This window comes from Larimichthys crocea, chromosome III (genome assembly GCF_000972845.2).
Source record: "Larimichthys crocea isolate SSNF chromosome III, L_crocea_2.0, whole genome shotgun sequence".
NCBI lineage: Eukaryota > Metazoa > Chordata > Actinopteri > Sciaenidae > Larimichthys > Larimichthys crocea.
This window is the reverse complement of record NC_040013.1, coordinates 30679007-30705788: the sequence shown is the minus strand read 5'-3', so window position 1 is coordinate 30705788 and position 26782 is coordinate 30679007. Positions and strand designations below refer to the sequence as shown.

Sequence of the window (26782 nt, the reverse complement as noted above, 5' to 3'; positions counted from 1 at the left end):
GTGCTGATCTCTCTTTCTCTCTCTTATATGCAAATATCTTCAGAACACAGAACCATTTTTATTCTGAAGAGAACTGGAACTGGAACTCTCATTTGCATACATTAATATTCAGCAAATCAAATGTACATAACACCTGCTGAACAGATCTAATCTTTATAAATCCCCCCGATAAATGTAAGGTGGGAGTAGTTACCGACATTATTATTCTACATAACAGCCATCAGGCCCCTCCATCACACTTAACTGATATTAAAACAAGCTAACAGCTATTTATTGATTAGTAAACTGTGTTAGACTAACAGTTATTATTGTTCTGCAATAACAAATCATTTTTAATGACATTATCTTCACTGTACCTCCGTCTTTGTCGTGTTTTTTTCCTCCTCTTCTTCTCTTTTCTTCCTTCTCTGGACACTGACCGCAGAGTTTTGGTCATTTTTTTTCTTCCTTCTCTGGACACTGACCGCAGAGTTTTGGTCATTTTTCACATTTTTATTGTCAAAAATTATTATTAAAACTAGAACATTTTGAATGTGCATGACTCTGGCCCGTGACTCTCCCCCATACATCATTGACACTGTTGAGTAGTTTACAGAATACTAGAAACTTTCTAAAGACATTTTTTTGAGTGTGCCTGACTCTGGCCCCGTCGTCCCTATACATCATTACTGACACTGCTCAGAAAATTCTAGAAAATTCCCGCAGAAATTTTGAGACTTTTTGAGTTTGCACACCTCAAATAGTCATTTTTAACATGTTTATTTAGACACGAGCAGCATTAGCATTTTTAACATTAGCACGTATTTGATTCTTAGTGGCTAATGCAAATTAACATTAACATTTCAGCATTAACATGTTAACGCTGATGCACTAGCAATTACCATTAGCGACGGGGCCAGAGTCAGGCACACTCAAAATTTCTTTAGAAATGTTCTAGTTACATAATTAACCTACGACTATAACTGTGTTAATGCTAAATTACGTTTTTTTTCTTGTGCTGAGGTCTGTAACTGGTCCACAGCCTGAGTGTTGGGAAGCTGCTGCTTGTGTTAATACATCAACAATAATAATCCCACACTATAATACACAGTAAATAAAGTATAGAAAGCTGACACAGAGTATCAACAAGTGCTGCACTATAGGATGTTGTCTGTGAGCCATCTTTAGGACATTTCTTTCAGGGTTTTAAAGGGCCAGTGGCTCTATTTACAGAATATGAAATGAATGAAAATTGAATATAATATTGATAAATATGCTTTCATTAGTGTAACATGACTTGAAAAGACTCTTTTATGTCTACACACTCTGCAGGTCTTTTACCACATACGCTGTCATGTTTCTATAGTAGCCCAGAACAGACACATGTTCGTATAAAATATCCTGAATCTCTAAATAAAGATGTATTTTATCTGGATTGATATCAGTCGTGTGATGTTGTGGCATTCACATCATATTTTTTTTATTGATAAAGGAACTTTTAACACAGACACAAAGAGATCTTAGCTGCAAACAGCTGAATATCTAATTATATTAACAAAGATATTTCTTTAATCTGCTTCCATTCAAGCACATTTAGATAACTTTCAGGACACAGTCTGTGTGTGACTGCTGAAACCTGACATGGAAAATTCAATTAATGATGTTTCGAAAAGAAAAACAGTTTGCCATGTTGTGAAGCATGCTGAGTCCTTTACACGCTTGAACTGGGTTATAATATGGACAATGGCATTATTATTAAGAAATAATAATAAGACATACTGAAGCTCACATGTACATATTAAAACAGAACATCATGTAGTGTATCTGAGGGATACAGATGAGGCTAAACTTCTCTTTTATGCTCACCTAATTTTCATTTATCATAACAGATAATGAAATTACAGGAGGTGCGTGAAACATTTGTGCAAATTGAAAATGATCTGCTGCATGTTCAAAACATAAAACACAAAGTCATCCTTAGCAGGAAGAACAAAAAGAAATATAACACTGTGGGGTAAAAATAATAAAGTCCCATACAATCACACACTGTGTCAGGGTTCACTGTACGTGAACAAAGACGAGGCTCTCCCATAATTCTCAGTGTCTTCATGTCGGCAGTTGATGAAGTTTGACAAAAAATCTTTCCTTTCAGGCCATCGTCATTTCAAACTGATAATAACTGAGCGCAGAGGTAATTAGATAACTGCCACAGTTAATATCATTACCAGGTAAGTATGAATTCTTAACAAAATGTTAAAAAATAACTCTGTCCTCCACACACGTGTCTCATACTAACGTCACTTTAAAAACATACTTATACTTGACTTCACTTTCAACAGGTTTTCACACATTTCACTTTCACAGCTGTCTTTCTCTTTTAGTGAGTTGCTTAGAGTTTTATGGCAGTATCAGTCTGGATAAACCATCCGACTCATATGCGATACGTGGAATAAACTCATGCAAATATATGTAATAGTATAATAAAAATTGAACATAACTTTCACATGGAAAGAAGTTTATGCAGACATAAAGTTTCTCAAATTCATAAAGATAGAATGGCAAGACTTTGGGTGAAATGCAGCTCAATACAACATTTAAATAAAAAATGATAACAATAAAAATAAGCTGATATTGTGCCGTGATCCCAAGTCACTTGTTTTCTCACTGAATCCATATTTTAAATTGCTTTTCATGATGATGATTTGTTCCCATTGCTGCAGAGATTTCTGTCTTTGCGTCTGTAGTCCTTTTTTTTTTTTTCTTCCACCTGTGCTGTAAGTTCACGTCAAGTCAGATGTTTGGAGGTCCAGCTTTGAGGAACTTCTTCTTCAGTTGCAGCAGGAAAAGTTTGGTTTATTCCTGGGAGCATCTAAGCTGGGCAGCGACTGATAGTGACTCTTATCATCAAACGTAGCCTTTTTTGTGACCTGCCTGTGAGGTGGAAAGAAAAGAAGAACAAGTTGGACAGCTTTCACCTAAAGTCTGCGAGTGCATCCCCGCCCCCCAGAAAAGAAATGCAGTCGGCACGTTTGTTAGACCTTAGGGATAGATACAATTCTTTTGGTGAGTATAACTATAACTTAATTATAAAGTTTCAACCCCCTGATATTTTTCCTTTGCATAGATCTTTTGGTTTTACACACCAGAGGGCAGCAAAGGTCACATTTAAGTGTTTGGCAGTAACTCACTTTAAGTAGAAACAAAAGATCAACCTTTCTTAACTTTGCACTTTAAGCACTGGTAATAGACCTTTATCTTGACTAATGTTTTAACTTCTTATGAAGCTATAAGTTATAGGCTATTAGCTCCTCTGTGTTTTTTAATTTACGAGATGTGGAAATAGTCTCAGATTAAACTTCCATTTTGTATGTTGAGCTGACTTAAATAAGTTTTTTCTTTTTTCTCACCTGGCCAGGTGTAGCACTGCCTCCAGGGTGTTGGAGCCATCTTTGGCACTAGTCTCACAGAACAGAGTGTTGTATGTCTGTTTGGTGAAGACAGGATCATTAATTTTTATTTTCTGTGAGTTGTAAACTAACAACAAGTGACAGGTTAATGGTTATAACTTGGACAAGAGTTTGGAGTTATTCATTTGTCATTACCATGGCCAGTTTTTCTCCGTAGCTGGTAGGAACACAACTAACTCCATTTTGTCTAAGATCAGACTTATTTCCCACGAGCATGATGGGAATATCCTCCTGGGACACATCCTGCCATGCAAAGGAAATAAAATAAAAGAAGGTAAAAACAAGAACAAAGGAAATGGAAATATTACATGGTGATTACAGAATGTGTGTGTGCTGAATGAAATCAAAATAAAATAAATAAATCACTTATTAAAGACCGAAACTATTGATTTGACATTAAGCACCACGGTGTGTGCATCAGTAGTGGATTATTAGAGGTATTCAGATATTTTACTTAAGCCACAAAAGCAATAGCACGGTGTGAAAATACTCCGTTAATAAGTGATGCATTAATGTGTTCATCACTTTAATGGAAAATAAGTTTGAGGTTCAGCACAATGAACTGAAACAAAACAACACATGACAGAAAGTTACGAGTCACACACTGCATGCATAAATCAAAAGTCACAGAGACGTCAACATGCCCACAGTTAAACGGCAGAACACAATCCATTCAGTCTACATCTACACTTACATCTGCTGCATGGAAAAAGGAAACAAGCAAGACAGATCACTTAGTATTCAAATTACAACAACATGACAACGCATTTAGTGACTTATTAAAAATGCTGCCAATATAAATAATCAATACATAAAATATTACTATAAAGTAAATATAAATATTATAAATAATCACTATATTCTGCTGAATCTGGAACATTTTATTGTTTTTTATTGGCTGAGAGAGTCGTCCTTTACCTCGATCATGTCCACCCACTCTCTAACATTAAGGAAGCTCCTCTCACAGGTGACGTCGTACAGCAGCAAAACACCGTCCGCACGGCGGAAATAAGACTTTGCAATGCTGCGAAACCTGAGAGGAGAAAATGATTCAACATAGACGAAAACATATAGTAAATTAGATATGGTTCATTATTGCTTGGTGTGAGACAGAACCTTTTGCCTTTACAAAGAAATCTCACTCTTCAAATATTCACACGTACAAACACCAACACACACCTCTCTTGTCCTGCAGTGTCCCACAATTGTAGTAAAACAGGTTCCCCATCTACAATTAGTGTCTTCATCTGAAAATCCACTCCTGAACACACACACAGGAGAACAAACCAACTCGTCATACTACTAAGCTTGTACAAATAAAAAGGGAAAAACACATCTTACATAACAATGCTAAGTAGTTGTGACCTTGCTGAGTGGCTTAATCGTATTAATAGAATATATACAGTAATCGTATTAATCTAATAGGCAAAAGAGGAAAGAACAGGGGGAAAAAATTTGCTTACACTTCACTTTTGTTTGCCCAACTCACCCAGTGTAGCGCTGGAGTTTAATTTAAATTCATTCTTGCAGAGGCGAAGCAGGAAGCTGGACTTTCCGACAGCAGCATCTCCAGCCAACACGATCCTGTAAGCTTTCTCTGATGTCATGTAGCCCAGGTCAGTGTTGTCCGTATCCTCCTTCTGGAGAGTGGACGGAGAGGCAGGGTGGAGATAAGAGAGAGTGAGGCACTCACTTATTTCATGTGAAATATATTTTGACCTCAGCATCACCACTTTGCAGTTTCTGCTTATTTTTTATTTCTATCTCTGTCCATAATTAGCTATTTTTAGTGATGAAGATGTGGGATTTATGTCTCATTGCTGGTCAGGAAATATTAATAAATGCATAAAACTAACTCTGCTATGCTAGCAGCAGCTGTTTTCAGCTTCAGAAATATTGGGATTACTCAAATGCCTGCAGTGAATTATATGAAATTCTCTGGACAAAAAGTCTGAAAGTCATCGAAATCAATGGGAATAATCTTTGAATGACCATAAATATCAATACCAAACACTGTTTCTTATCTTCCACCTCTCTCTTACCTGAACACTGATGGCACTGATGGCCTTTCTTATAGTTGGGGCTGTGGGGTTGGTCACACTAAGGGATTCAGATGGCTTCCAGTCCAAAACCGAGCTGCTGTCCGAGCCGAATGCTGATTCACCGTCTTGTGTCTCTGCTGGCTGTGATGTAGACAATGTAACATCAATATAAAAATCTACTCAAACACAGAAGTCACATGTTATCACTACACCTTCCTTACAACCTGTACAGTAACATAGGCAATTTGTTGAAGGTTAAATATGGAGATCTGCTACGCAAAATTGACTTTTGGGGTTTGATGTTTCTCAACTCAAATTTTATTTCTGGCATACTTCCTTAGATCCTTAGATACTTAGATCCTTGAAATATCTCAACAACTATTTAGTAGGTTTACATTAAACTTTGACATTCATGGTCCCCCGAGGATGACTCCTACAGACTTCTTTGTCCCTCTGACTTTTACTTTAGTGCCACCATGAGGTTTAACATTAACATCAACCATCACCAGGTCAGATGTGTCAAATACTTTCAGCTGTACTTTGTGTTTTCCACTTAGCAAATGTTAACTAAGATGATAAACATTGTACCGCTAAACATACAATAAAGATAAGCATGTACATGTGTTTGGATCTTCTTATTGTCTCACCTCAGTGTCAGAGTTTTCTTCTATCATGCTATCATTGTTGTAATCCTCTCTTTTCTCCTCTCTCCTCTCGTCCTCTTCCTCCTCTTCATGACATTTGACCTCCTGCTCCGAGTCGTAGCCACCATGTGAGCCCCTGAGGGTCGACAGGCCGCTGTCCATGTAGATCTCCGGCAGGCTGTCCACTTCGCATTCACTGCTGTGTCTGCGCTTCAAGCCTGGGTCACACATGGCCAAGGCCAGAGTGTCACAGCTGGGCCGACGGGTGTACAGAGGGAAATCATCCATACGCTGGCAGAACCTGAGGAGGAGGCAGGAGATAATCCGTGACATAAAAAAACACAAGGGACAGTTCAGCCTGTTTAGGAAAAAAAATGTGTCCTTGCTAGAATCTAGCATCTTAAATTATTTTGTTTTAATTTCCCTGGGTTTTTTTCAGCTGTGGATCCAATAAAATGGCGATAAACAGTTTGGACTGGTCTGAAATCTTAAAATGTTCTTGGTTCAAATCCAGTCAGGGACCTTTTGTTGTATATTAACCCCTACTCATGTCTTACTCCTCCCTGTACGGTGCTGAATGAAGACTAATATATCTAAGTGGCTGGTTACTTCAAGGTGCAAGTTGTTTGTAATTTGGTTGAACTGACCCACCTTTATACTTTAATGCTAATACTAATGCATTGTGTACATAATTACTGCAACAGCTGTAGTCATACCTGTATATGTCTAATCCTAAAATAAATACTTGTAATGTATGTGTTCAGTTGGCCGCTGCATTTCCTTCTTCTTTCATCACACTGAGACAAAACCTTTGTCCTTACACAAAATACTTCTCAGCGCATCAGCTCAGACAGAAACTTAAATAAATACCTCAGAGCGGATTCAACATTTACTTTTACGACTGTGTAAATACACAATTATGTGTTCTACTGGAAAAAAAAAAAGAAAAACATCTAGATTTGATGTTTGTTACTGTGTACTTAAGCACAATCTCTTTTGCTCTGTAGATGTAAATAATTGAAACCTGATAAACCTGCTCAGAAATAAAACCAGTCAATCCCCCTAAATCTGTTTATACTTCAACTTTAGGCCTCAATACTTCTGAAAATAAAATGCTACTGCTCAATAAACCAGTCTCTTCTTCACTCTTGTGAACTTCCCAATTTTTTTTCCGAAATGCTTTATTTAGGAATAAGAAGATAATAACATATTTTAGTTATGGTGATATTTGAACAGACATAAATCCAAAGTCTTTTCTAACAATCTGCATTGTTTGTGTGTCTTACCTATCCATTAATGCATAAGGTGATGTGTAGCAGATGCTTTTACTTCTGCTTCTGTTCTTTATATCTTCTGGTGAGACCGTGTTACCCTGTAACACACAACAATTAAAAATAAAATGAGTTTTCCATCACTTGTGTTAATTACCTGTACTTACACTATGATACAGATGAGCATTGTCACACAACATACAGTTTTCAGTTTACAAAACATTTTTAATCAAACTCTGAATGTTGCTGATGAACACCTGTTGTCCAATTAGTGTCTTTTTTTTTGGAATATGTTTTAATTAAATAAATAGTTCAAGCATCACAATATCAACTTTCTTTTTTTTTTTTTTCAAAATTATTTTTATTGACAAATAAGATAGGATACTTCCAATAACAGGTATACAGTTATCCTTTTTCTTGTTTACATATGTGCATGTGAAAACAGTCACATACACAAAAGAAAATTAACAAAAACACTGGTGAAATTGAGAAAGAAAATAATTGAATAGAATTACAGTGAATCAGTGCAGTGTGCAGTGTAAAAAAACAAAACAAAGGATATTTAGCAGACTTCCAATTCAACTATAATAAACGTCTTGCAAGCGAGGATGTGAAAGCTATAATATCCTTTTGTTTAGAGTTGAGCACAAGTGAGGGATTAGGAATCCCAAATATAGCGATCAGAGGGCAAGGTTGGAGATTTACACCAAGAACAGTCGACATACGAAATAAAATAACCTGCCCAAAAAACTTTCAAATCAGGACAATGAAAAAACATGTGGCTGAGGTGACAAGGAGAGCCATGGCATTTCCAAGTCCAAGGTGTGCACAAGAAGTGGTAGATTTTACCCTGCCTATGGCTTGTTTCCAGGACTTCGTCATGTATTTGTATTCCCAGTTCCCATATTATTATATATTACTATTTGATATTGTGGAGGTGTGTCGAGTTGGAGAGGCAGAGGCAGAGGTGTGGGGATGTTTCAGGAAAGCAGTGCCAGATGAGTTAAGTGACACAGCTGGAGCTCACTGTGTAATCCCTCTTTTCATTTTAAGGCAGTAGCATGCTGGAGCTCAAGAACAAACACACCCACACACCCAGAACACACAGGTGCAACCAGACATGCACGTCACAGACAGATTATTTGTCATTATTTGTGTGGAAATATCCGTGTGTGTGTGTGTAAAGAGAAATACAAAATAAATATCTGATCAGACTGTGTTGATGATTGTGCTGTGAAACCTTGATGGCAGCAAGATCTGCTACAAATATCTTGTAAATAAATCCAGTCAAATGACCCAAAAGTCAACTGAACAATATATAAAGAAGTACTAAGTTTCCATCCCATCCAATCCATGAAATAACTTCAGTATCTAGTTTTGAATTTGAATTATTCTGGATTTACCCTGCTGGTCCTCTCCAGAGCGGCCCTCAAGCCATCGTTACTGTCATGGAGCTTCCTGTTGGCTGTCCTGTTCACACACACAGAAAAAAATATTCATGATTAGCATTTCTATTCTCAAATGTTTTTTTTTATTTTAATCTATGTAATTTATAGGTACCATTACACAAACCTCTTCTTATTTCTGGCAGCAAACCTCAACAATAGACATGTACACACACGTGTGTATGATAGTGTCGGACTTACTGCAGAATCTCGATCTGGCTCTCCAGGATGTCTCGCTCATCAGAGAAGTGTTTCATGAGCTCCTCGTCTCTGCAACAAGACACCGTTGATTATGAATATTAACCGAAAGCACAATCAGAGATATGACAATCTGAATTAGTGCTATTGTAAATTTGTTTTTAATGTTAAATAACTTGAATCATAAGGAAAAAGATTCACAACAATCCAATCGCGCTGGTTTGAAAACTGATAATAAATAAGATGAGATGTTTCTGTGCAGAAGTTAATGTCAGTCAAACCAGATAAAGCGACCCACTCAATCCCATTAAACCACATGTATGAATAACATGAGACACCACAGAGAAGCAACTATATAAACATCATCGCTGAGATGGTCCGAGGAGACGGAGAATTATCCTGCCGGGTGACCCTGTTGCTTCTGTCGCTAGGCAACGATTCTGAAGAAGTTATTGTGTGTGTGAAGTCACTCCAGGATATCCTGTTTCAGCTGTGACAAAATGAAAACACCCCCCGGGATAACACACACCGTCAGTCAGCCACAGAAGGCGTGGCCTCTGTCTCTGAATGCAACAAAACTTCTGAATAGTCGGATTGTTTTATAGGCAGATCGGGAGCAGATTGATATATGTGATTTTTCTAAAATGAATGTATTTTTTACATTAAACAGGTTGGAAATGAACCTAAATTAGGAAATCTGTAGCTACATATGATGGAAAACAGGGTGCAAATGATTATTAATCTCAGGTTCACATTAATCTTCAAGTGAGGTGAGAGAAAGGTGGAGAAAACCTGTTTCACAAGTCAGTAATTCTAGGTTTAGACTTCCGGAGTTTACACGTATTTTTCTGACTGTGAAAATGTAATGCATGAGCAGCTGTGGAAAAATCGGACTAATTAAACATGACGCTGAGTCTTATTAGACTGCCTTCAACTTCAACAAAAAGAACTGTACAAAGGATCGAAACTCAGCTCAACATGGGTCAACATAAATCCAGTTAAATGAAACAAACTGAGCCGAAGAAGTGCATAAAGAAAAGAAACAGGTCAACACACACATGAGGACACAAAGGCAGATCAAACTATAATAAATTCACCGTTCAGAGCTGATGCTTTGATCAGTTAGCTCTGTCTTCAGCGAGTCCAACTCGCTATGCAGACAGGCGACTTTGGTCTGAGACTTTAGCAACTCCTGTTTCAACTTCTGGTTGTCCTGCAGAAAGGGAGAAAATGAGTTTGTTATGAACTAGAAGCAGAAAAACCTCATCGATGTACTGAAAATGAGAGAAATACTTTCTCACACATACTCACCAGTGTTAGCTCGCTGATCTTCTTCTTCAGAGCCTGGCTCTCGTCTTTCCCAGTGATGTCATTGTACTTTTCTTCTATCTGATGGGCAAGTTCACACATTTAGGATTAAGGTTATGTGACCTAAACCAGACTGCACTCACACTGTAGCTGAAACACAAACACACAATCATGTTTTTAAATTGGTCCTGGTTTGGCTTCTTGTGAATGGAGTCAGTGTTCGGAAAGCAGTCAGCTGCTTATGTTTGTGTTTCAAGAGGTCAAATGCGAACATCTCTCTGGCAGCGCACTCCTTGTCATTAAGCCTTAACCCACGTCATTGAGATAGTACAATATTGCCTATTATCTACATGCTGTTCATGATTCAAGCATCATGGGGTGGCTATTATTCACTAAGACAAATGGGTTGTAAATATGCCAGAGTCTGTAATAATCTACAGTGGTGATGATTGACTGCATGGAGAATTTACCATCTGCATCCTCTGGATTTTACACTGCAGCTCACACACTTCGGTTTCATAACTTCTTCGTAACTCACTCAGTGCGGCCTCTGTTTGCTTCCTCTCCTGCAGAAAGACAACCATAACAATAAAGAAAAAATACAATTAGCTGCATTAAGATGACAGATTATAATGTTATTTTATGAAACTGTGACGTATTAATCCGTGCTACTTCAGGGCAGCTTTTCAACTGGAGCTGCTGAAAAATCGATAAGACTATCAGCAACAAGTTTCTAAAAATAAAATCATATCCTAAACACTGTATGCACATGTCTTACATATGTGTTACAGCGTGGGAGAATAGAGGAGAATGTCCTCTAATTTTGTATGCTTTTTTTACACTAAACAAACAGCAGCTCCAGCGTTAGCCGACGAGCTGAGTCAGTGTGTGTAAGTACACTTACATAAGATCATAACCACATGCAGCGATAAGACCGAGTTTATGTTCCTGCATACGTTTTAAAGAAACAAAGAAAATATTAAATAAATACAACATGAATAAATTAGATGGTCTGATGCTTGAACCAGCAAGTGTACCGTTCTGTCATCGAGTCGTTTTCACTTTTCTTTTTATGTCATGGAAAGCTAAATATTGTTATCAAATCTTATCATTTCGCACGCTGTTTAATGTGTGCCACCAGATTCTGGGAAATATCTCTAGCTTTTAGAAAACTCACAATCCAGTAGCTTCTAATTCATCATAAAACTTTAAAACAAAGGCCACAGCAAGCCTGTATCACCAAATATGTGTCCAGATTCTTTACAGATTATCATTTTCATCCACACAGTACATCCTTATCATTTCAACACTGGAAGCTTTAATCTTTTTAATCTAACTGTTTCATATCTGTGATCCACAGAGTTGTGAAATCCTGCTGATCAGCAGGCGTGTCTGAGTCTGGAGCAGTAATCTGATATTCAGCCAGGTACGTTTGTTTGACATGAGGGAAGCGCTGAACAAACGTAGCCCGCTTATCACTTTGTCTATGCAAACTCCAGAGAAACAAAAACACAGGCTGGAAATATTAAAAAAAATCATGTTTTTATGTTTTAAGGGGTCTGAGTTTGTCCTACCTGATCTCGTGTTTTTCTTTCTGCGGCATGAATGCGATGCTCCATCTCCTCCTCCATTTCACTGAGCTGCATTGATGCTTGGTCCTGCGCTCTGCAAAACGATTAACAGGATCATTTTACTGCACTCCAGAAAACAGACTGACCAACCTCTCTAGACACTCTGTCTAGCCTTTATTCACAGTTTTTAGAAGAATTTCAAGACTTTATCTCAGACCTTGTTTAATCTGATGCAATGAATATTATTAGTGTTCCTAATATTCACCTGAATAAGGCCTTCGATCCTCTAATGAAAGCTTTACTGGCACTTATTGAGATTTCTAAACTTAGTTTGTACATGAATTGATTTGTAGTGTATTTTCCTGACATTTGGACCAAGACAAAAACATTTAAAATGTAGTGGAACTGACATCAGATCTACTGTATATAATGACTGCAGGACATAAGCCATTTTATCTGAATCTTTTGACAGGATACTGATGACAGAGATGAACAGGCAAATGATCAGCATGCTGTCATAAAGTGTTATCTAATCTAGGCCTTACTATTTTTTTTTACAATATACATAAGGATGCATCTGCAGTCCCATTGTAATTGAGAGGAACAAGGATACATGTGAGTGTTTCCCACCGTTTGATAGCGAGGGCCAGATTTTCCATCTCTGAGTTCTGCTGTTTGATCTCTTTGGTGAAGTTCATGATGACATTCTCAAGCTGAGGTATCAGTCTGGGCTCAGTCAGACTGACGTTGTGGTACAACGTAGATGCTTGTTCATGCCTGGAAGAAAGTAGAGATTTTATGTCAGCTTTGTTCCCCAATAAGATGTTTGGACTTTAAGAATCCTTTCATAGAGAACTTTAACATCAGCCTGCTAATAACTAAGCAAAATAAATGCCTGCTTGGATAGATTTGCAGTGTATGATGGGTGAATCAAAGATGATAAGTGTAATTATACCAGTCTAGTCAATCTAGTCTATGCTATGTGCTGGACTATTTCTTGGCCCGGACCAATTGCAAAGCAACTATGAAAGACTCTGGATGTTACTGGTCCCAGTCTAGAAATAGTCTGTCATACAACTTCCAGTAAAACTAAAAAAAAAAAAAAAAAAAAAAAAAAAAGCAAGAAGTGAGCAACATAATGAAAGAGCCAACTACTTTTTACTTTATGACTCTGTATAGCTACACTGCAGCATAGCAAGGCCAAAAGGATGTGTGAGTTATAATGCTAATATGCAGAGTTTATCCTATGCATGTTGTTCTACAGTCATTATAATTATACAGTGACAAAGCATGATGGTAAAAGTGTGTCATAGTCCCTGTGTTTGCCCTCTGACAGGGCGGGCTTGCTATAATGCTAAAGTATATAGACACTGCTGCGTGTCTGTCAATAACTCGCGGTGACATAGTTTGCTGCCTCATCATATGGTGTCACACACACAACGGATGATAACGGAAACACACACAGACGAGCACAGATAAACAGGCTGTACATAGAAACTGTAGTTAGGTTGATATGATCATGAGTTGAGGACCAACTCCTCTTCTCCTGAGAACAGTCTTTGGTTTGTTTGGGTTATTATTCTCAGGATTAGAGTTCCTCATAAACTGAATGCTTAAAGAAATGACACAGAGATAATGTCAAGTGAACAAAATATTTCAAATAAACAATCTTGTTTTCCTGTTTTGCTATTTGTATTTACATCACATATCCCCCCTGTATTCAACCAAAAAGTGATGAGTCTGGCAGGCCCCTATATGTTATCATAAAACCAGAATACAGGTACATAAAATGGATATTTAGTTACATACTCAAATAGGGAAATCCTAAATCAGATTTGATTGCTCTATCTTAACCAAAGATTCTGTGAAAATCCATCCAGGTTATAGGAAGTCAAAACCAACAATGTACTTAGACGTTAAGACATTGTTTCCTCGCTTACAAAACATGTTGGATGCATATGGATTTCTAAAAGAAATATTCTTTGAGAATTTCAAAACAAATCCAAAAAATTAGGACATTTTCTCATTGAGCATGGAGGCACAGTTATTATGCGGACCATTACAACATTGCACTCATATGCACACAAAATATTCTTTCATCTCCTGAAAAACACTTTAGTGAACTGTTTGACCATTTTCTAAATGATCCCTCAGCTGACTGATGTAATTGTGACTGTAGCTGCTTGAAGATAAGAGAGTGTATTTTGCAGATGACACCACTGTGACAATCAATGTCTCAACACCAACGAACAGCAACACGAGGAAGAGTCCCATGTCAGGCCTGTGGCCACACACACACACATACACACAAAAAAAATCTGGCAAATTATGGTCAGAATCAGGGAAGTATTGAGGTTTGACATCCAAAGTACTTAAAAAAAACAAGCAAAAAAAATTGAACTTCAGAATTCCAAAACTATTTATAAAACAACATAATCGGAAGTTGAATAAAATTAAAAGAATTTACTGGATTAAAATGTTTATTTCATCATTAGCATCACCAAACTGTAAACTTTCTGAGTTACAGCTGATATATACTCTGTTTGTAATTTTGACAGTTAATAGATCCGTTCATATAAAACCTCAGGAGGCAAACCTTAACTCAACTATGAAAACACAAGAAACTTGAAAGACCAGAATGTTGTACACCAAAAACTTGGAAGTGGAAGACAAACATACATTTTGTCAACAATGTTTTGCAGACAAAGGCACATACACAGTAGCCTGAGTTGTGCAAAGGATTCTTCTTCAGTTTATTTCTTCTTATGTGTGACTGTCCAAACATTCACCAGATCTCAATATTCTTTTGAAATCATAGAAATTACCCATAAAAAATCCTCACATTGACATTTTAGCTATGATACTAAGACTCTGAGGTACCATCCAAACACATATTACACATGTTGTTTTTCATGTGGAAAAAGTCATTGATGAGAAACTGTGTAAAAGTTTGATGTGAAAGTTTGTAACAAGAAACTATTTTACAACTTTAAGTAATTTGTTATATCAGCAAACAATTACTCAGCTGAGCCAAGTGTTATGTAAGGGAATACAGCATCTCACCATGCAGTGAGCATAAGTCTTGGTTGATGGCTTTGATTGGCTCTACCTGGCTTCAGTATGATAAAGATGACAAATGCTGTTATTTGTAGTGGTAAAGTTTCAAAATTATATGTTTTTTAAATGTTTTTATCTCGCCCTCCTTTACTGGCACTGAGAAAAAGCCACACAGCATCAGACAGCTGCTGTTGTAATTATGCAAAGTTGGGGGGGAAGTTGGATCACTTACAACTATTATTCTTTGTCATTTTCATGTTCAAAAAAACATTTACAGCACTGGAGCAGTTTGAAAACCTGACCCCTCACACACTCACTTAACTGTGTTTGATGTTGTGGGTTTTCTTTTGTGTCTTGTCATATATAGTTGGTTTATTTCCCTATGGAGATCTTTACGCACACTGTGCTCACTGTTGAACACATTCATATCATCTAAACATTTCCATATTTTAAAGACAGCACCACCTCCCATGGCTGGCTGCTCAGCGGACAGATGTGCGCTCTCACCTGGGGATGAACTTGGCCTGCTCGCCCATTCTCCTCTCGAAGTGCTCCCAGGCATCGGACACGTCTCCTCTGTCCGACTCCATGTCCCCTCCGTGGCGGTCGTGGAAGCCGTTGATGAACTCCAGCAGGGTGACGGTTCCGTCCTGGTCGACGTCCAGCCGGTTAAATATCCGGTCGGCCTCGGCCGCAGACACCTGCAGCTCCGCACAGATGGTGAGAAACTCGCTCCTCTCGATCCGCCCGGAGTTGTCCGCGTCGTAGGCGTGAAAGAGAGAGCGCAGCCGGTCCTGCTCCTCTGAGCTCATACCCTTGATGGAGGGATGTGGCTGGCTGGAGAAAAGAAGGCGTTTCAGTAAATTAAAAACCGAGACGAACCCAGAAAACCCAACAGAGCTGCTAGTGTTTTATTCTCGGGACACTTGCAAAACTTAAAGTATAAGTCCAAACTCCCAGACTTGTCCGGTCTTATCCAAACATCCCGACAGCTGTTACGCATTTACAAAAAACACAAGGTAAATCCATTTTAAACGATTTAATACATTAAACTTCTGCTCCTCTTCTGTCTTCACCAAATAATCCCCCTGTTTGTTGCGGACAACAGCCAACTGGACGGACAGAGAAGCTGCTGTGTCTGACTCAGGTAACGTAACGCGCCAGCCATCAGTACCTGTGTGTGTGTGTGTGTGTGTGTGTTCACTCACTCCTCTCTCTCACTTAAACAATAGAGATCTGGGCTTCAGGCCAAATGAAAGTGCTTTCATGGTGGGGAATGACTGAGAGCTTGTATTTGAATAAACTTCATAGAACCAGAGATCATGAATCTGTAACCAAAAGAAAATAAGTTTATAGACACATATTTACAAACAGAAAACAAATATTCAGACTGTAGTTCAGCAGCATTTAGTTTTTGTTTGATGAAACCCTGTCATTTTAGCTATCATCTCTTATTACTCATGTAAATACAAGATTAAACAAACAGTAAAGAAAACAGCAGGGCCTACTAAGAGGCCCCAGGGCATGATCAGACCCTTTGACCCTTTGAATCAATGATATTTAAAGATATCAACACAGGACCTCTTTACAAGGCCTCAGGATTAGCTACAAATATCAGTTTAACTCACCTTAAGGTTGCACTTCAGAGTTTATATTAATCATTACACAGGAAATGTTGGACACTGGAGGGATTTCCCAGTTTTTCTTGACTGGTAATCCAGCAAAAGTAACACAATCTGAACATAAACTCTATAATATATATACGATTTATTCTTGATAGATAAAGTGCGTCTCCTCAAAACTTTCAGGATCATTCTCCTCCAAACATATCACAGTGAAAATGAAACCACAAATAACCTGATGTGTATAAAGAGGAATGTGTCTGAAAACAGTGAACATAATCTGAACATTTTAATGTTACAAAACTTGACAGCTGTATTATTTGTAAAAAAAACAAACCCTGAAAGTGAAACTTATATAAAACATGTTTATTAGTGTCTGTTGTTTTGCATAGTGCGTCACTAGATTTTGATGTTGTTCTTATGTTTTGTGAGAAATCTTTGTCCTCTGATTCAGAGGCATCCTCTTCATCCAGATGTCGCTCCTTGAAGCCGCTGATGAACTGATGATAAAACATTTTGCTCCATGTCTGATAAAATCACATTACTAAAGGTGGTAAAGGCTGAAGCTCCATGATTAGTCTACCTCACTTTCATATCCTCCCTCTCCTTCTCTCTCTTTCTTTTTTTGATACATTGTGTAAACTTGTGACAAAAAGCAAACTTTGGACCACTAAAAGATTGTGTTACAAATGCCATTAAAGCCATGAGGCACATGAAAGCGGAAGAATCCTTAGGGGAAGCCAAAAAGAGGCAAATTACAGTGTGGTCAGGATCAGCAGGAGTATCAAATACATAGGATATGTACTTTTTGTTTGCAAACAGGTTAAAAAGTCAGTTTATGTTTCTATTTTCTGTCTTTATGAGTTCATTATTGCCACCCAATACTCTCACACTTCTATACATACACTTAAATACACTCAAATATACCATGCTCTCACATATGTGTACATATTCATATATAACTGTATTCATATCATACTACCAGCTGTTTATTCTGTCTTATAATTGCACTTTTATATTGTGCCTACTGTAACTGCTGCATGTTGGCACTGTATATATCGCACTGAATTCACATCTTCCCTTCACTGTTTTATATTTTAGTGTGCAGAGATGCTGCAACAAGCTCCTCCTGGGCATGGAGGACAGAATAATCTCAAAAACTCTCTGCCCACCATGCCATGATAAACCAGCACAACCAGACAGCCCAGCAAATGGAAACCTCGCCTAAAGAACCAGACTAATGAACCTCAAATGAAAATGAAGCCCTTAAACTCAAGATGGATGATTTTTAAACACTTGTGACACATACAGATACATTTAAATGCATTTTATTTGTCTCTGAATATAAGTCATGATCCTCCTTGTTGTGATTCCTTATTTGGATCAGAATCATTTATACATTGTGTATATCTGTCCAGTTGTCCAGATGTTTGTGTGCAGAGTCAGGACAAAGGGTAAACTGTAACAGTAGTGTTAACCTCTCTGATCTCCCTCTCGGAGGGGAGATGAGCTGAGCCGTAGAGATGGAGCACCTTCAACCTAAAAGGAGAGAAACCTGGAAATAAGTTGAATCGTGTGCTGATAAGCAAAGTTATCTCTCAGATACATTTAGATAGTGAGATAGTTCAGCTGTTTTTTTCCCATAATTATACAACTAGCAGGTAATCTGGGATTTTTTTAATGCCAAACAGTTGGTCATTGTGTTCATAGTCTACAGTGTTGACAGGATTTATTTGGCTCATCACTCACTGAAATGGATCTTACACTGTGCTCATAACAAAGACACCTTCAACTTAAACTTTATAGACATTTCATCAAGTGTAAATACATTTCATGGAGTTTATTAAGTTCTGAGAAACAGACAAATACTGACTCTGTATGTCCTGGAAATGTGTTTGTGCATGTGTGTGTGTGTTTACCTCTTGCAGCGTCTGCAGAGCTTTAGTATGCTCTCTGAGGTGATGTGGCAGAAACTGAGTTTGACAGTATGGAGGTGTCCGCTGCAGTAATTTGCCAGCAGAGTAACCCTGTGTCACACATGCACACACACACACACACACACACACACACACACACACACACTATCTGTAAGTTACTCATCAAATCATTTCACTCATTAGTTTCATTGCTAATATCTGAGGATGTGGTGATAATACAAGTGAGAAATATACAGCTCAATTTGTTTTATGACGTGTGTTGTACCCTCTGTTTCCTGTGCCAGTGGAGCTGAGATCCAGCTGCTGAAGTCTTCTACATCGCAAAGCCAGAGACTGAACTCCAGCATCTGTTACTGCTTTACAGCCACTCACATCCAGCAATCTGACACACACATACACAGATATATAAATCAAATCAAATCAAATCAAATCAAATCCAGAAAAGAGCTATTTTCGTCCCAAGGAATTTCTTACACACAGTTTCCTCAGTATGTGTGAGCACCTGATACAAGTTGTGTATTTGCTGATTCTGTGCAGTGTCATGTCAGTAACGCCAGGACAGGAACTGAAGGTTAAACTCTGTAGTTTGACACAGTTCTGAAGCAAAGTGTCCACGGCAGCATCAGTAACCTGTTACAGTAAACACAGGTGAGGACATTTAAATCTCCAGGTAAGACATTTTCTTTTACAAAATTAGAATTTTGAGTCCCAAAATGTGAAACTCACCGCCTGGAGTCCAGTGACATTTAATGAAATGAGACATTTGAGCTGTAATGTCATCACTGCGAGACAGTGTGCGTTGACTTTTGGCACCTGTCCGATGTTCAGATGCTGGAGGCCAGGACACACCTAAAGGACAGAAACATAAAACATGTTGTCACGTTGTGCTATAAAATTATATACGAGACTCATTTGAGATGTACTTTAGACATGGTATGCAGTGCTAAATGCATTTAGCAGTTTTAAACAAGATTGATTTGATTACTTTTTGAAATAAAGTACCTCATATACTGTCTGTAGACAGGATGGAGTGAGAAACTGACAGCCAAACACCTCCAATCTGCACAGACTAATGTGAAAACATACTCAGACAACAGAAACTGATTATAACGCCACGTTATCGTCAGACGATGATGAACAAATACAACCACACAACCAAAACTCTTCAGTCTTTTACATATTGTTAATCTTAATACAATCATTTGCTAATTATGTAGCATGTACCATGAAATTGTAATGTTGGAAATTGTTATCACAAAAACACAAATCATCAAGTTGAAAATTTGGATTTTAAAGACTTGAAATACAAAGTTACCAAATGTAGATGCAACATGATGAAATCATATCAGTCACACAGAGGTATCCGCCGCATGAACACATTTTTAAAGACAATTTTATAAAGACAAAGACGCAGCAATATACACACACAAATATGCAAATGCTTTGTCTGATGCATCTTGACATGCTACTGTATAGTAACTTTATATCTATACAGTGCTTAAATAAATACACTTATACTGACGTTTCTTTGTGTCTCGTGACAAGTTTGATCAGTGGGTCATCAGTGACATGACAGCCGTTCAGGACAACAGATTTCAGTCGCAACCTGCAGGAAAGATGGATGAAACTGAGCATGATAGTGTCTGAGCTACATCCTGCCAGAAAGAAACTTAAAAAAAATGCAACTTGTGATTTTTTGAGGACAAACACTGATTAATAAAAAGAGAAAACTCGAGTTCTCAATGTGCTTGTTTAACCAAAAACATAACTCACCAGATCAAAATCACCAGAGTGTCATTTTAAACATGTAAAATGATTTCACACATTTATCAGTTAAGTTACACCAAAAAACACTGCAGAGTGTCAGTGTACTCTATCTGAGTGTGCTTTTATGAACTGACCCTGAACAGCAGTCACCCAGAGCTTTCACTCCTGTGTCTGTTGCGCCACTCCAGCTCACATCCACACTGGTCACATGATCACACAGCTGACTAATCAGAAGCAGCATCTGGTCACCGTGGAGACCAGGACCAGTACAACTTGTGACCTTGAGTTCCTGTTAGTAACAAATCACAGGATAGATTTTAAAGATACTTTTTTTTACCTTTATTTGACAGAGACAGCTTGAAGAGTGACAGGAAATGTGGGGAGAGAGATGGGGAATGACATGCAGGAGAGAGCCACCCCGACAGGATAGATTTTATATGGACTATTGACCATATACTGTAAAACCAACTGACCTTCAGTAGTTAGTAAAGAAACACAGAACAGCTGAGTGAGTGTGCAGGTGACATTGTCATATATAAATAAGTAGTTATAGAGGTGTATGACTTAATCTTTAATATGTGATGTGGTTATTATAATACAGTGAGTTCAAATTTCATATTGTATATTGGATAATTTATTCACTTTTAAAACCTGTTGCTTCAGAGATAAATTTCAACATGTGGCGTGGTGTTCCAGTATCACAGTATGTACTGTACTTTAATGTTTCGTGACACTGACAGCTGGCAGGTGGACTCAAGGTGTGGGGTCAATAAATTCACAACGTCAATAGAGAAAGAAAAGAGTTTCACTTTAAATATTTTTTTGCCTGCCAAGGGGAATTTTTTATTACATAACACAGAAAGCACAGTGGCTTATTGATTAGGGGGGATCTAATTGTACGACTTGAGGGCCACTCTGTAAAGCCATGTGATGACAAACAGTTTTCACCAACTGCTGCATCTGATCCTCCATGTTTGCTTTAAGCGAACAATAAAGTACCCTGCAATCAATCGACTTGACTCGATGAGTTATTGTTTTACCTGCAGAGTGTTTCTACACAGAGTGAAAATCATCTCCAGGCCACAGGAAGTGAGAGACAGGCCGCTGCAGCTGTACAGACACAGACGACGAGGACGACGTCTGCTCACACAGAGTAACCACTGCTCTGTCAGGTTGGAGTTTTCAATCCTCACGCGTTCCCCTTCAGAAAGAGAAAGATTTAATGTTCGGTGTATGAACTTGTTTTGGTGATTCAGTGACCTACAGTGTGTTTACAGCTATGAGAGCATGTGATGGTGCAGGTCTGGGTTATCTTACTGTATGTTTGTCCAGGGAGTGGTACAGTACACCACTGCACTGGAAGTACTGACATCATGAGAACACACCATGTGCTGTGACACACACACTTTTGAAACCATACCTGGAAAAGTTCAGGACATCCCACTTACCTGTGTCACTGCTGTAACTAAGTAACTCTGTACTGGAATGTATTTAAGTACAAATTAGAGGTACTTCACTAGTATTTAACAGCTACTTTTATAATCTGAATAGTTCTTTCACCACTGCTCTTTAACTCACAGAGTGTGTGATCAGTGGCCAGTGTGTGCAGGCGGCTGCAGACCTGCAACACTTTGCACAGATCACTGTGAGGCAGCAGAGACAGGATGGACAGCCACACCTCATCAGGTAGACGCAACCATTGGACACGGACAGAGACACCTGCTGGCTGAGAGGGGGAATTACAACAACACAGTCGAACAGTGGTTCCCAACCTTTTCTGTTATTGTGTAAACATACCTGACTGAGTGACATACTTTGACATTTCATATTATATTCAGTGCATAACAATAGTGGAACAGAACAACTGATAAATGATACAATTAACCCAAATACTGACACAATAACTGCAACAGTCAGTTTGTATCAGACAAGTGATTTGAATTCATTTTTAGATTTCATTTTTTTATTTCTTGTGAATATAAATTTTTTTTATCAGGAATTGTTATACAATTCTGCCCCTATTATGTTTTTTTTATTTAACAATCACATATTAATAGGCTTCATCTAGTGTTTATTCTCCCTGATGTTCTGTGGGTTCTTTGGTTGTTTTAACTACACTAACTACATAGGACAAGGCTGTTTAGCAGAGAGTGAAGGATCAGTGGATAAAAACTGTGTTTAGATTTAATAATATATAGTAGATCACATACTTAGACCTTTTTATGGTGTATTAAATGTTACTGTCACATTTTGAAATTGAATTTTGAAGACGATGAGCCCTTATCCTATGAGATATTTTAAGTTTATACCTTAAATAATTATCTAAACTTTTAGAAAAAATAGCAATTTCATTAAGTTTTCTTCACAAAAATGAAAGGAATGCTGAAATAAAGGCCAACTACGTATATATATATTTTTTAAAAGGTTTCTTACATGCTTTAAAATCAAGAAGGCCTCACAAACTCCTATAAAACTTTGCTGACTCTTAGTGGGGCTCAGTTTGAGAACCACTGATTTTGACGACATTATTATGACTCACAATCCAAACAGATATTTAATAGAAAGACAAAAAATTCTTCTGAAATGCTGTAGTGCTTTTAAACCATTTAATAAACATGATCATATTGCACGTAGATAAATTATTTAAACAGAGTGCAGAAATAAAGATTCCTTACGCTGTATTTGCAGTCAGTCTGTTCACATCGATATGCTCCTGTAAAGGCAAACACGGAGTTATATAATGATATTCTATTAGACTACAAAAGTTTCATTCTTAGGACTTTTTTATTTCTTGGTAAACTTCTACTGTTGCATGACTTTACTAACTTAAAATAGAAACGTCATGAAGGCTTGTTTTGTCTAATCAGGAGATGACTTTGCATAATTTTGTCCCTACATAATTAGTAATACAAGTATACTAACTCTCTCTCTCTCTGTTTTTTTAACTCTGATGAAAAACCCCTTCATCTTATGACTTGCTGCTTGAATAATGTCATAGTCAAGTGTGAAATTAATTTTAAATAAGGATTCCTCAAAAGGAACAGAAGCAAATTTGTTATGTGGCACCACAAGTACGTACAAATAAACCCATTCAAATTTTGCCATTCATATGACTTGTTGGTGATGTTGATGTCTTCATTTCATAATGTGTTTGTCTTTTGATATTCTGAGTTGAACTCACCTGGAGTTGGTAACGTTGGTCTGGGGTCATCATGAAAAGGTGTGTCTGTCTCTGTAGATTGCAGATATTTGTGTGTATCTCTGTAGGCTGAAGAAGGTTTCACTTTGTCATCTGGTGTGTGTCTTTTTGTGTGTTTGATTACTCCTGATGACCGAGGTCTGCTGGAGACAAAGTTTTATTAGTACAGTACAGTACATTTGGAAATGTTTTATCAGCTATTTATAGAGATCATCTGAAAGAGCCGGTGTACTAAGTGTCCTAAAAGCATGTTTTCATGCTAATTTATGATGCTTTTTATTAAACTGTTGATTCATGTTTGCAAGGAAACTCAAAAATTAAAAGCTTACCGGGGGAGTATAAATGAAAAATTATTTAATATGCTGAATTCAAGTGAATATTACTGGTTTATTTTAAATTCAAATTGACATTCATGCATGCATTTGGCCCTTTATACGTTACCTTTGCAATATTTCTTTGTTGGTTAGAGACGACAGGGAGACGCGTGACCTTCCACAGAGGCTCAACAAGGCACACTGAACACCAGGTTTTTTCTTTTGACCTCTGACACGACTCTGGCAACCCTTTATGCCTGGATGACATCCAGTTCTCAAACCTGAGCACAGACAACACATACAGTATATTTCTGAACAAATCATTATCATCATCATAATCAATTGTATCACTAATTAAAGAGCAAACGGAAAGAGTAGTCTGAATTTGAAAAGGCAGCGAACAAAATGGAAAAAGATTTTTTTGTCCTGGATCATTTTTAAATGATGTCTTCTTGCGGCCCCTCGTCACATGCTGCATTAAGTTGCACCAAAAAGTGATTTTTCTTTCTCAAATTGTTTCTTTAAATTAATGTTTTAGAGGCATGAGGAGGTAAAAGAAACAAGAAAAGATCATGTGTTTAGCAAAAATATGTTTTGTCCTGTAAATCAGATTTATTTTTATCCCCTTGAAGGTGAACTGCTGACAATCCCAACTCTAGACAATAATTGGTGGCCCTGGTACAACATTTAAATGCCTTGATATATGATATTCAATACCTGGGTTAGGTGTGAGTGCAGCAGTCTCCTCCACAGTAGGAACATTATCACCAGGTGCAGTGTGCAGGTGCTCCGCATGCGTTTTAATAGGCTTATCAGTCAAGATTAGACTTCCTGCAGTGCCTTTCGTCAATTCTCCACATTTGTTGCTATGAAAGTCCAAATGTGTGTTGCTAGTGTTCCTCTGACAAACAGGTCCACTCTCAGCACAAATGGCTGCAGGTGTTCCCTTCAAATTGTCACAGTCGTTGGTCTGTCCTTGTTCAGTAAGTGTTGCTCTACTTCTATTGTATTTAGGACTGCCCCGGTTTTTGTTAATGACGTCTGAACTCATCTCTTTTGTGATTTCTGCAGCTGTAACCGTTTTGTTAAGACATATTTTAATCTCAGTGTTTGTGGCGGAGGAGTTCAATTCAAAGTCAGATGTAGGAAGAGCTGCTTCTTCTTCAGACTTCTTTCTGTCTTTTGCAGGTGACTCTAAGAAGCATCCTGGTTCGATGTGTTGGCTTTGTCTCATTCTGAGGCGATGCAGTTGATCCATATAAAGTTGGTACTGCTCATATACAGTCAAAGTTGGTGGTCTTTTCAAATGACAGCAAAAACTGAGGTTTGAAGACTTTTCCATCTGTTCCTGTGTCTTCTCAGGTTCACTGTTTCTTGAGTCATTCATCACACACGTCATAAAAGCAAAGTCTTGATCTTCATTTAATGTCCCCATCCTCACAGCTTCCTTCTTTGTTCCAACCTTCCCCTCAGCCTTTACTTTGCTCATCTCCATCTCATGTCCTGATATGTCTCTTTCTGACTGAACCATGGTCTTCTTGTGACGGGTATTGCTCCAGCATGATGTGGAGTCTTTGATCAAGCCCGTTGCATCTGATGCAAACGTTTGATTCGTCTTTCTGGCTGATAAGTAGGTCTGTTGTCTTTGATTAGGTATGAGCAGATCACTTGTTTTGTCTGTGTCTTGGTTAGGAGTTTGTTTATTAATTGCATCCTGCTTTATACTTTTTATATGTTCAAGAGTTTCTCTGTAATCAGACCAACTTACATCAGCTCTCTCTGCGGATAAGAAGAACGGGATGCAGGAATCATCTGAGAAAGGAGATTTATATGCAGAAATGTGATTACTTGATCCACTGTTCTCATAATTTGATGGTTCAGGGTGCCAAACCTTTCCCATTATCCCTCCTCTTCCTCCTCCTCCTCTTGCTCCTTCTCTTCTAAATACCTCATCAGCACCTGTAGTACAGGATCTTGGATGATGGTATTTATCTGCAGATGAATGCTCACATGCAGGCGACTTTTTCTGTGTTTCCCTCAGCTCTTCATCAGCTAATATCAAGCTGTCAGCTCTGCATAAGTCGTGGTGAATCTCTGAATCACTGCAGAGGAAACTGTGAGCCCAGTCCAACGCATGCTTCAGCTTCCGCTGCTCACTGAAGAGGGAGGTGCTGAGACGATGAAGGCTCAGCTCCTGGTTCATGATCGGCTTGCAATTCCCAGTGTCCTCCAGGAGCTCAGACACAGTATGTCCTGCTCTTGTGACTGCTTGAAAAATCGTATCTGGCTGATGTTTTCTAGATTCATCCATTGTCTTACATTCACATAATCTTCATTTGTTCTCTTGTTGGATTGAGATCATTTGTTGATGTTTTCCTTCCAGGAAAAACAAACAAACACTGTCCTGTTATGATCAGCAAGAAGCAAAACAACGATTTACATCTAATGCACAGGCAATAATAATAATAATAATGATAATAATAATGATAAAAAGTGCTTCATGAATAAGGATTAATATATATATATATATATATAGCATAATAATAGCACCTGCTGTATCAGACACAGATACTTCCTGCTTACATTGAGAGATAATCAGCTACAGTCATTCTTACCGTATCTTAAGGATTTCCTCTCTTCTATTTGTTTCAGTACAATCCTTCTTGTAGAGTAACTTGAGCTTACTCCAGATTTTTGGATGAAGAGGTTTTCTGTTTGAAACTGGTCTTGACTTTTTCTTGTCCAACAGTGAAGAGACTCTTGTCTAGTAAAGATTAGAAGAGATTGTGACTCCTTGTATCCCAGAAATCTTCTGTTGCTCACACAAACATCACCATAGAGACACCGACAGGAAGTGTAATCTCATTTTCACACCACATGAGGGAGACAAAGCTTTGAGAAAGTTTACCTTGGATCTCAACGTGAACTGACAGGATGCTTTTTGAGAAATAGAACAATTAT

General features: G+C 38.0%; 2 protein-coding genes and 1 long non-coding RNA gene across 3 annotated transcripts; 1 reads left to right on the top strand and 2 right to left on the bottom strand.

Moving 5' to 3' along the window:
- Positions 1-1426: 1426 nt before the first annotated feature.
- On the bottom strand, positions 1427-16163 carry rasef (RAS and EF-hand domain containing). Its single transcript, XM_010748488.3, has 18 exons — positions 16029-16163; positions 15490-15819; positions 12556-12702; positions 11929-12019; positions 10825-10920; positions 10358-10435; positions 10144-10259; positions 9050-9118; positions 8807-8873; positions 7419-7504; positions 6136-6433; positions 5489-5629; positions 4936-5086; positions 4626-4707; positions 4365-4479; positions 3582-3689; positions 3387-3463; positions 1427-2910 (listed from the first exon to the last, which is right to left on the bottom strand). The coding sequence occupies exons 2-18, from the start codon at positions 15792-15794 to the stop codon at positions 2808-2810; spliced, it is 2130 nt and encodes a 709-aa protein (XP_010746790.2). The 5' UTR covers positions 15795-15819; positions 16029-16163; the 3' UTR covers positions 1427-2807.
- LOC113744490 (uncharacterized) lies at positions 15809-17903 on the top strand. The gene is made up of 3 exons (XR_003461586.1): positions 15809-16001; positions 16091-16129; positions 17706-17903. It is a non-coding gene; the product is annotated as an uncharacterized LOC113744490 (long non-coding RNA).
- Positions 17904-17944: 41 nt separating this feature from the next.
- LOC104933114 (uncharacterized) lies at positions 17945-26598 on the bottom strand. Its single transcript, XM_019259884.2, has 15 exons — positions 26437-26598; positions 24539-26197; positions 23949-24102; positions 23490-23647; positions 22984-23021; positions 21887-22034; positions 21349-21509; positions 20443-20597; positions 20064-20147; positions 19544-19610; positions 19268-19390; positions 19044-19171; positions 18807-18923; positions 18524-18631; positions 17945-18143 (listed from the first exon to the last, which is right to left on the bottom strand). The coding sequence occupies exons 2-15, from the start codon at positions 26130-26132 to the stop codon at positions 18047-18049; spliced, it is 3132 nt and encodes a 1043-aa protein (XP_019115429.2). The 5' UTR covers positions 26133-26197; positions 26437-26598; the 3' UTR covers positions 17945-18046.
- Between the last annotated feature and the right edge of the window lie 184 nt (positions 26599-26782).